The sequence below is a fragment of the Otolemur garnettii genome, unplaced genomic scaffold (assembly GCF_000181295.1).
Source record: "Otolemur garnettii isolate 467f Iridium unplaced genomic scaffold, OtoGar3 scaffold00014, whole genome shotgun sequence".
In the NCBI taxonomy this organism is placed as follows: Eukaryota; Metazoa; Chordata; class Mammalia; order Primates; family Galagidae; genus Otolemur; species Otolemur garnettii.
This window is the reverse complement of record NW_003852409.1, coordinates 4,641,919-4,653,323: the sequence shown is the minus strand read 5'-3', so window position 1 is coordinate 4,653,323 and position 11,405 is coordinate 4,641,919. Positions and strand designations below refer to the sequence as shown.

General features: G+C 38.9%; 1 protein-coding gene across 4 annotated transcripts in view; it reads right to left on the bottom strand.

The window, feature by feature from the left end:
* INVS (inversin) overlaps positions 1–11,405 on the bottom strand; it is a 167,720-nt gene that overhangs the window by 154,602 nt on the left and 1,713 nt on the right. For all 4 annotated transcript variants that reach the window (XM_003785169.3, XM_023510471.1, XM_023510472.1 and 1 more), the window contains exon 2: positions 8,595–8,724. In XM_003785169.3, coding sequence (XP_003785217.1) covers positions 8,595–8,700 — 106 coding nt within the window. In that variant the 5' untranslated portion in view covers positions 8,701–8,724. The remainder of the gene's footprint in view (positions 1–8,594; positions 8,725–11,405) is intronic.

Below are 11,405 nucleotides of genomic sequence, written 5' to 3'. Positions count from 1 at the left end.
TTTTTTTTTTTTTTTTCTGAGACAGAGTCCCACTTTTTCACCCTTGGTAGAGGTGCTATGGCGTCATAGCTCATAGTAACTTCAAACTCTCAGACCCAAGTGATCCTCTTGCCTCTGCCTCTCAAGTAGCTTGTATTATAGGCACATGACACAATGTTCAGTTATTATTATTATTTTTTAAATTTCAGGTTAATGTGAGGGTACAAATAACCAGATCACAATATTTGAATTTGTTAGCTAGAGCCTCTCTTGAGGTTGTGTCTGGCACCTCCAAAAGTGTGTCATACACCCCTATCATGTGCCCATTAAGTGGGAGCACACCAATTCCCTCCTCCTCCTCCTCTCTTCCCCCTCCCTCATCCCCAACTTGAATCAAGTTTTTCTCCTATGTGGGTACTGGCTTCATATTAGTTTTGAGTACATTTAATATTAGGTTTTCTTTTTTCTTTAGAGACAGATTCTCACTTTATCACCCTTGGTAGGGTGCCGTGGCATCACACAGCTCACAGCACCTCCAACACCTGGGCTTAGTTGGTTCTCTTGCCTTAACCTCCTGAGTGGATATTCACTTTTCCCTTCTGTGATACTAAGAGGGTGTTTCAACTTCATCCAGCATAATACAAAACATGTAAACTCACCATCTTTTTAATGGCTGAATAGTATTCCACAGTATACATATACCACAGTTTGTTAATCCACTTCTGAGTTGATGGGCATTTAGGTTGTTTCCACATCTTGGTAACTGTAAATTGAGCTGTGATAAATAATCTGTGCAAATGTCTTTATAATAAAGTTTTTTTTTCTTTTGAGTAGATGCCTAGTAGGGTAATTGTGGAGTTTTCAGCTATTTTTTAGACATGGTGTCTTGCTATTGTTCAGGCTGGTCTCAAACTCCTGAGCATAAGCTATCCACCTACTTTGGCCTCTCAGAGTGCTAGGATTACAGGCATTAGTCAACTTGCCTAGCCAGAAAGTCTTTATTAAATCTCTTTATTGGGCAGCGCCTATGGCTCAAAGGAGTAGGGTACGGGTGCTGGCCCCATATACTGGAGGTGGTGGTTTCAAACCTGGCCCGAGACAAAAAACTGCAACCCCCCCCCCCAAACCAAAACTCTTTATTAAACATTTAATGACTCTAAAATTTAAGGTAAGGGTTCAGATAAAGGAAAAAATCTGAAATAGTGTCTCTTCTCTGCCACTTATGAGGCCTATTGTATCTAACTGCTGTGTTAGGAGATGTTAAAAACAAGGAGAGGAAGGCTGGGGGACGTTGGATCCCATCTTAATCCTAACATGCTAGGAGGCCCAGGTGGGTTGCCCTGGCTGAGCTCAGGAGTTGGAGACCAGCCCGAGCAAGAGTGAGACCCTGTCTCTACAAAAAAGAAAAACTAGCAGGGTGTTGTGATAGGCACCTGTAGTCCCAGCTACTCAAGAGGGTGAGAAAAGAAAATCTCTTGAGTCCAAGAGTTTGAGGTTGCAAGGCAACAGAGTGATATTCTGTCTTAAAACAAACAAATAACTCCCCCTTGCCCCCAAAAAGAAAAAAGATGGAGAGAAAATGATTCAGAGAGATTATGCTTGCTCAGAACATGGACAGTACAACAAAAGTTGTAAAGGAATCCAAATGGTATTTCTTGGTCACTGTCCCACCACAAACACCCTTAAATGTTGTTACCACTAATGACAACAATCATTATACATTGTGTATATTAACAAATTAATATGTTTGGTTTTCAAAATAAATTAACACTAATCTTTGTAGCATTAAGTGCTTTTCCATTTTGTGACATTTCTGAAACTAAAGATGACTTGATTATTTTAGTTTAAATTTATCTTGATAATAGCAGTAATAAGGTATCACATATTATCTACTATGTGTCAGGGGCTATGCTAAATATTTCATTGTCCTTGTATCATTTATCTCTCACAGTATAACCTAGAGTTTACAGAAGAGGAAACTGAGGCTCATGAGATTAAGTGGCTTAACCAAAGTAATACAGCTAATAAATGGTAGAGTTCGAAGTCCAAATCCAGGTTTATTGGCTCTAAAATCTGTACCCTTTCTACTTATGCTACATTGTATAACATTAAGATGAATCTATTAGATTCTATTTTCAATCTTATTTCTGGTATTCACTCAAATTATTGGAGTTTGATGTTAAGAGAAAAGGCTATCCATCTATAAATGATAACTATAGCAAATGAAGATTTTACTACGTATGCTTATGTTTTTTAGGGCCCCAAATTAAGCTGCAATACATGTGAATATAGGAAGTAGCGAGATACATTAAAACATTAATCTATCATATTAGGTAAACACTAAGAACTGCTACTGAAATGATGTCTCATTTAGAGAAGGCCTCTTCAGTCCTCCAGGACAATGGGCAGCACAGAAAGTGTTCGATTTAATTAGTTGGGTATGTAGAGACACTTATCTGTTTCCATGGAGTCAAACACATCACTGACATACTTCTCCATGGAAACAGAGAAGGGAAAACAGAAAATGCTAAAGTGAATGAATTCACAGAGCAGTTGGTGAACAAAGATTCAAGAAAAAAATTCATCTGTAGTACTATATCACTGGTGTAGAGAAGAGAAACAGCACACGCATGTATATTTAGAGATCATCAAACGTGACAAATAAAAGGCTGTTTAAAATACATTGAAATTTAAGAAGAAACAGTTACCATTCTAGTACAAATATACAAACACTGGGAGACACCACAGAGCAAAGGTATTATTGTCTGTGCACAGTGACACAATGGCACAAATCTTAAAAAATGAGCAGTGTCACCCTCAGCAATGAGTCAGGAGTTCCTGAGACAAGATGACAGAAAACACAGGAAACCAATTTATACATAAATTTGTCAGCTCTATATTGGCTTCACATCATGATTGCCTTTTGGTTTTCAAAGATTTTCTCTGTGGAGATACAGAATTGCAGGTTTTCAAGTTTCATAATGAAACACATTAATTGGTTTGTATGACTGAGCCATATAAATATAAATGTTTTTAATTTACAACAAACTGCACATTTTGTTTTCTAAAAAGTTGTATTTTTTGTTAAAATAATAAAGAATTGATTTTATGTGATGCTTTTTCTTGAGGCACTCTGACATAAAACAATTATTTTTGTCATGGATTTAGTCCCACTCCATCACTCAATTCAATTTAATTCAACACAATTCATTTTTAGTCCTTGCCTTCAAGATGATTATAAACTACTTGGGAATAAAGATACTTAAAGAATGACTATAGTATTTATGCATTCTTTCACCAAACATTCTTTTTTTTTTTTTTTTAAGACAGAGTCTCAAGCTGTCATCCTGGGTAGAGTCCTGTGATGTTATAGCTCACAGCAACCTCCAAATCTTGGGCTGAAGTGATCCTCTTGCCTCAGTTTTTCTATTTTTAGCAGAGAAAGGGTGTGCTTTTTTTTTTTTTTTTTTGCTTAGGCTGGTCTCGAACTCGTGAGCTCAAGCAATCCACCCACCTCAGCCTTCTAGACTGCTAGGATTACAGGTGTGAACCACTGGGCCTGGTCCAGAGACAAGTTTTATGAAGACAAATAACCAAGTGCAAGAATGAATACAAGGAACATATGTAAGTGAGATGGGATGGTTAGAGACCATGCCCTTAAAGCTGAGACCTGAAGGATGACTAAGAGTTAGTCAGACACATAAAGAGGAGAACAGCATTTCAGGCAAAGCCCTGAGATGAGAAATGGTTTGGTAGGTTTGAAACGCTGAAAGAAAGCAAGTTTTTCTAGAAAGAGAATGGTGAAAGGTGAGGCTGAATAATAAAAGAAGTACATGTAGGTTTTTAAATTATATTCCAAGTATAATGGGAAGGAATTAAAGAGTTGGGCAGGAAAATAACCTACTTCTACATACATTTTTCAGTTCAAGTGAAATGTGGTACATTTAACAAAAAAAGTTCAAAAAAGGTAAAGTTAAACTTTTTTTTAGAGACAGAGTCTCACTTTGTCACTCTTGGTAGAGTACCATGGCGTCACAACTCATAGCAACCTCTAGCTCTTGGGCTTAAGCAATTCTCTTGCCTCAGCCTTCCGAGTAGCTGAGATTACAGGCGCCTGCCACAAAGCCCGGCTATTTTCTTGTTGCAGTTTGGCCGGGGCCGGGTTTGAACCCACCATCCTAGGTACATGGGGTCAGCGCCCTGCTCACTGAGCCACAGGAACCGCTGGTAAAATTAAAATTTTTTTAAAGGATGTATACTTACGTGATAAAAACGTAACGATTATTATAAAAAGTCAAGACAGCAGATTACTGTAATGGGGAGGGAAGGACACATTAAAGGTTCCTAGGGGTACTAATAATGTGCTGTTTCTTGACCTAGGTGGAAGATATTTGCTTGATATTTGTTTTATATTATTTTGGATAATTAATGGATAATCAGTGGATAATATATATCCATCGATACTTGCTTTATATTTATTTGTAAAAGGTACACATAAATTGTATACATTTCTGTGTGTATATTTCCAAAAAAGGAAGTACATTTTGTTTTCTTTTAAGAAAATAGTGGATTGAGGGGTCAAGAGGTGCAGATGGTTCAGGAAGCTTGGTTTGGGTGGCAGAGAGTGATAACTGCTTTCCCCATACATTCCCCTACTCTTCTTTTTAGAAATTGAGCACCCTAAGTTTTAGCTGGGCACGACACCATCCAGGGACCTTATTTTTTTTCTGTCCCCCCTCTTTTTTTTGTGTTAAATCATAGCTGTGTACATTAATGCAATTATGGGGTACAATGTGCTGGTTTTATATATAATTTGAAATACTTTCATTAAACTGGTTAACATAGCCTTCACCTCATTTTCTCAGTTATGGTGTCAAGACATTTATATTCTACACTTAGTAGATTTAACATGTACCCTTGTAAAATGCACCATAGGTGTGGTCCCACCAATTACCCTCCCTCCACCCATCCTCCCCTCTCCCTTCCCCTCTCTTTCCTCTTTCCCTTTCATCTTGGGCTGTAGTTGGGTTATAGCTTTCATATGGAAGTGTGGGTGTTTATAAATTGGTTTTATATTAGGGCTGAGTACTTTGGATACTTTTTCTTCCATTCTTGAGATACTTTGCTAAGAGGAATATATTCCAGCTTCATCCATGTAAACATAAAATAGGTAAAATCTCCATCTTTTTTTAAAGGGCCAGGGACTTTTTTTAAAGCTTCTTTTGTCCTAGATGTAGCTCTGTATCTAAGTCCAGTCCACCTCCTTATTGACAAATTACTTTTTCTGCACTCTTTTTTTTCCCCTTCCTGCTGACTGGACTGTGACCACAGTGTCTGCCTTTGACCTACAGATGGAAGCCACATGTTGAGAATGGCAGAGCCAAGCCCTGGCAACATGCCTGGATTGTTTTGTGAAGCAGAGATATCTACCCAACCCACACTGCCCATACACCTGGGTACTGTTATGAGAATGAAATATATGTTTATCTTATTTAAGTCATAGTTGTAACGGTGCAGCCTGTGCACTAACGCAGTTGTAAGTTGAGAGAGATGGCAAAACCTAGAGGGGGATGAAGAAACAGGAAGGAATTTTTAAATAATGGAGAAAACAGATAATGTTTAAATGTTGATGGGAAGAATTAGAATAGAAGAAAAGGTTAAAGATGTAGTAATCACAGAGGAAAAAGGGATCAAGGTCCTTGAGAAGATAGGAGGGGACAGAATACAGAGTATGTGTATAAGAACTGGCCTTTGACATACAGAGAGGGCTTGGCTCTGTTTCAGCAGGAAGAGAAAAGAAGATGAGTGCAGATGTAGGTAGATTTGCAGATATCATGCTGAAAGATACTCATTGTCTTCATTTTCTCTAAGAAGCATAATGCCTTAATGAGAAGGTAGGGAGGGGGAATTGGCAGTCAGAGGCTTTGGAAGAGTGAGAAGGTGAGAAGCATTCCTTATGGAGAAATGCGGTGTGAGGAACAGAACTCCTGATGCTGGGTGTCTATCTGAAGTGGGGAAGGTGAATTTGGTGAGATATCAATCTTTTAGTTGATTTCAACTGCTCAGGGGCTATCAGGAGTATATATATATATATATATATATGATCTATCCAGAGTTGGGATGGCAATAGCCAGGTGAAACAGAAGGTGAGAAAAAGGGAATTTTTCCAAGAGAAAGATTTTAATAATACGCCATGGAATTAGAGCTGAATAGAGAGGAAAAGGTAAAGACAGAAGAAAACTGATGGTCAAAACTAGATAACATACTAGATTGAAGGTCTCAGTGAGGATGAAAAACTATTGGTTCTCATTGATAAGTGAGCTGAAAGTTAAGAGTTTTAGTTGAGTGATGGAATGTTTAAGTGATCTGGAGGTGGTCGAAGATGTCAAGTTCCAGTAAATACAGGAAACTGAGGTGAGAATAACATCTCTAAGAGAGAAAAAGAAATCTTCACGGAGTATGTGATAAAATAGTTGTCCTTTAAGATCCAGTAGGTTGTTTGAGTCCAAGAGATGGAGGTTGCTGTGAACTATGATGATGCCACAACACTCTATCCAGGGCAACGGAGTGAGACTTTGTCTCAAAAAAAAAAAAAAAAAATTAGTAGGAGTTTTTTTGTTTTTTTGTTTTTTTGTTTTTTTAGCAAAGAAGAAGGTAACAGGAAAGCAGATAGAAAAGAATAAGGGGAACAGAACATATAAAGACAAAATTTTTGTGACATATTGGGGAATAGAAATAATCTCTAGCCTAGCCAGAAGTTAGGATACACTGGATGAAGTGAAGAAACTAGAAATGTAGGATGAAAACAAACTCTGAACAAACAGGTGGGAAAGTTCTAGCAATCTGGACTTCATTTTGTAGCCCAAGTTGTCAACCATGATGTCAACAGACACTGGTGTGTATAAAGATTACAAATAATATAGGTTTTTATTTTGTTTACTTTCTTTGGGACTTGGGACTTGTGAATATGTAGATTTATGGTGATTACAAGTCTGGAAAATTCTTAGCCATTCTGTTGTGAATAATGTCTCTCCTCTATGCACTTTATTTTCTCCTCTTAGAACAGCAGTTCGCGACTCACAGAAACTGTATTAAAGGGCCATGGAATTAGGAAGGATGAAAACCACTGTTTAGAACTTCAACACTGACCCTCTATATATCATTCATACATACAAATGGTAAGAAAAACACTGAATCAATGTGAACCAATTTCAAATCATTAAAAGTTACACTATTTGTAAACCTTAGTACTTTGGGTGTACATTAAATGAAAAATGATCATTATCCACTCTCTTATTCCACATGTCCATTACTGCAGGAACAAAGATAAATTAACTCCCTTAGCACCTTATAATATACTTTTCTATTCGGTGCTAAATACACAGAAATTTCTCAAGTAGTTTGTACCTAATCCATATTTTTAAGGTTCAAGACTTAGTTTCTTTCTTGTCCAAGTTTTGTAAGAAAACATAAATAACAATATGTATTTCTACTAAAATGTATGAGTACAATGCAAATTAAAACTAAGATTAACAAACTTCCTTAGTATAGGCAAAATGCCTATATGCCTCTGGCCAAAAAAGCTGCTTGAGAGAGAGCAGTGAAAAGACTTTGTGCAGGCATACTTAAGAAACTGAGGCAAAATCCCATGTAGCCAGGTTAGTTGCAGGCCTAACATGAACAAGGTTTTGGCTGGAATAGCATTTCCAGACTGCGTTAAGGAATTAAGGTTGACTTTATAAGGCCTAAGAGAAAGCCCGCTGGCCGGATACCCATCAGTAACCTTTCCTGATTTGTGGTAAGTGACGAAGGTCGCTTACTGATGGGTCTGGTTCCTGATCTGTGGTAAGTGACGAAGGTCGCTTGCTGACAGGTCTGGGAATGGTAATGTCATACAAGTATCTAATCGCACAGATGAAACTTGGGCTCATGAAAGGCTTTTGAGAAGTCCAGTCTGAGAATTCCTTATAAAAGCCTCCAGCAACCCCCCCCCAACCCCCCGCCCCCGACTTAAGGCCTGCATGGGAGAAGAGGTTTGCACACAAACTCCTATATGCCCAAGAAGTTTCTCTATGCTTTGCTTAAAGATTCAAAGTAACTGCCTCCAAATGGCATGGTCAGTAGAACAGACATTCAAATTGTCTCTTTCCCCCGTAGCCTCAGGCTTCATCATGTAAGATCAAAGAAAGTAATAATTAACAACATGTTCTTCATTAAGTTATGTTAAACCGGGTTATATTGAAAGGATTATGCTTAAAGGTGTATGTTAGGTGGATTATTAGATTACCGGGGAGGAGCTACTTACAGGGAGGGTGGTCATAAGCTGTGTAAATGGATCAATGAGGTCATTGCTGCATTGTGCTCATGTACAAAATTCCCTATATAAGCCAACTGCAAATAAAGAAGCTCGCCATTTTGCCTGAGCGAGCAGATGGTCACCTTTATTTAAAACACAGTTTCAATAAGCGTGCTTATTCTTGGCGACATCTTTATTTAAAACACAGTTTCAATAAGCGTGCTTATTCTTGGCGACATCGCTTTTCCGTGAGACCCTTACTGCAACACCTTAGGAAAGAACTGCTTTCAAAGCTTCTATATTTCAGGGGACTGCTTACCTACGATGAGCCTCTGCAGAGCACCCTTATCTCCGTTAACGGCAGCAGCATGAACTTGAGATGCTAGTGAGAAGCCAGTAAAGAGCAAGTTCTCTGACCTGTTCATAGTCTTCTCGCCAACTGAAGCAACCTGAAACAATGATTCAGACAATGAACATATGCAGGAAACATTTAGAAAACCTGTTTCATCAGGTTAGGGGTGTGGTGGTTTATGCCTATAATCCCAGGACTTTGGGAGGCTGAGGTGAGAGGATTACTTGAAGCCAGGAGTTTAAGACCAGCCAGGGCAACATAACTAGATTCTATCTCTTAAAAAAAATTTAAAGCTGGGCATGATGGTGTATACCTGTAGTCCCAGCTGCTTAGGAAGCTGAGGTAGGAGGATCACTTGAACCCAGGAATATGAGGTTATAGTGGGCTATGACTGAGTCAGTGCAATTTAGTATGGCCAATATAATGAGACCTTGTTTCCTTATAAAAACAAACAAAAACCGTCTCATCAGTTTTAAGTGGGTATGTTCTAAATATGATTTGCTAAAAATATCTGACTAGGATTCAAAAAACCTATAGTCCTAGTCCTAGAATTTCCATAATGTGGGAAAATAGGTGACCTATGCACAATATTGCAAATCTGTAAAATGAGAGGGTTTGGTGCTCCTAAGACTCTTCCCAGGGGCAATTTGAGGAAAAAAAAAAAGAAAGACTCAACATTTAACATTCGGCACAGGGCTCAAAAGTCACTGTGACATCTAAGTAAAATAAAATATATATGACTACATATAATACTAAACATTAGAATTCATATTGAGGGTGGTGCCCATAGCTCAGTGGGTAGGGCGCCAGCCATATACACAGAGGCTGGCAGATTCAAACCCGGCCCCAGCCAGCTAAAACAATGACAACTGCAACAACAACAATAAAATAGCTGGGTGGTGTGGCAGGTACCTGTAGCCCCAGCTACTTGGGAGGCTGAGGGAAGAGAATCGCTTAAGCCCAAGAGTTAAGAGATTGCTGTGAGCTGTGACACCATGGCGTTCTACTCAGGGTGACAGCTTAAGCTCTGTCTCAAAAAAAAAAAAATTCATATTGAGAATAAAGCTGAGGACAAAACCATAAAGAGGGTATGATATAAACCTAACTGTCAAGTTAAAATTAATTAGATTTAAGAGCTAAGTGAAAGGTGCTAGTATCAGGCGTCCTCAAACTACGGCCCCGGGCCACATGCGGCCGCCAAGGACATTTATCCAGCCGGCTGGGTGTTTTTGCTGCTGCTGGCTGTCTTGCTTAGCAGCTGACTCGTCCTGGGGCCCGCAGTCCAGCCCTCCAATGGTCTGAGAGACAGTGAACTGGCCCTGTTTAAAAAGTTGAGGACCCCTGTTGTTCTTTCCCTTGTGTCCACAAGAGGTGAAAATTTTCTTTGTTCTCTCCTTGATCTACAGAGAAATATACCTAGCTTGAGATCTTGACCTTAGAATCTCACTTGGAACACTGTATCATTAGGATTAACCTTATTTCTTTTTCTTTCTTTTGAGGCAGAGTCTCACTCTGTTGGCCCTGGGTAGACTGCCATGGTGTCACAGCTTACAGCAACCTCAAACTCCTGGGTTCAAGAGATCCTCTTGCCTCAGCCTCTCCTGTAGCTGGGACTATAGATGCCCACCACCACACCAACTAGTTTTTCTAAATTTAGTAGACAGTTTCTCACTCTTGCTCAGGCTGGTCTCAAACTCAATCCACCCATCGTGGCCTCTCAAAGTGCTAAGATTACAGGTGTGAGCCACCATGCCTGGCTAGATTAACCTTATTGCATTAAAGAAAATTTTGTTCTGACTGGTAGTCTCATGCAGCTTGTTAGAATCTTTTAGAAATGCATCAGCTGCACAGGAATAGTGAGTTCCCTACCATAAGCGTGTTTAAGGAGAGGATGGACTATGTCAGACACACAATAAGAATTCAAGCATCTGAAGGAAGAAGAGAGGCCCATTTGCACAATTCTCTTAAATATCCTTCCCCCTAAAATGTTATATCAAAGTCCCAAAGTTGAATGCTTGCAAAGACCAGGGAGGTAACAAATGTAAGAAACGTAAGGAGTAATGGGACCATGGCAAATTGGAGCGTATCTACTTACCTAAAGGGAGCAGCTCTTAAATTAGCTCCAGTTAATTGGTGCTATGAGGGTAGGCAATGCCTCTTCTGATTTCAGCAAAAAGCATGTCTTTCCCATGTCTGTTACCCCTGGGGAATCTGGAATTTTTGTAAGATAAATTTATCACCACTGATGAACCAGTACTTTTGTCATTGACAAAGATTATTGGTTCAAATTCTGCCTTAGAAAGAACTTATTTTCTAAAATATGGTAAAGGTCAGTTCTTTATGTCTTTATTTTGACAAAACAAAAATTGAGTTAACATGCCAGCAGAATATATGGAGGAAGGTCTGTCAGATTTCTGTCATGTCTGAGAATACCTGTCATATCAGAAGAACCACTGTTGTATGCATATATTAAAGTCACTTGGGAGAAGCTACAAAACAGAGATGGGGGTAGAAGCATGGTAGAGGAATAACTATTCTTGGGGTCTAGGCTTTGTTAGGTTAATGATAAGCACTGTGTTATTAGGTTACCTTAGCTCTCTGGGTTTCTACAAAACATGAAAAATGAAAAGGGTGGATCACATTCATTCATTCAACAAACTGAGTGCTAACTAGGTGTCAGGCACTGTTCTGAACCCTCGAGACCTATCATTTTAGATTCTAAATGTTCAGAGTTTTAGGCACCTGAGAATCACAAAAAATTATACCCTTCAAAAAATA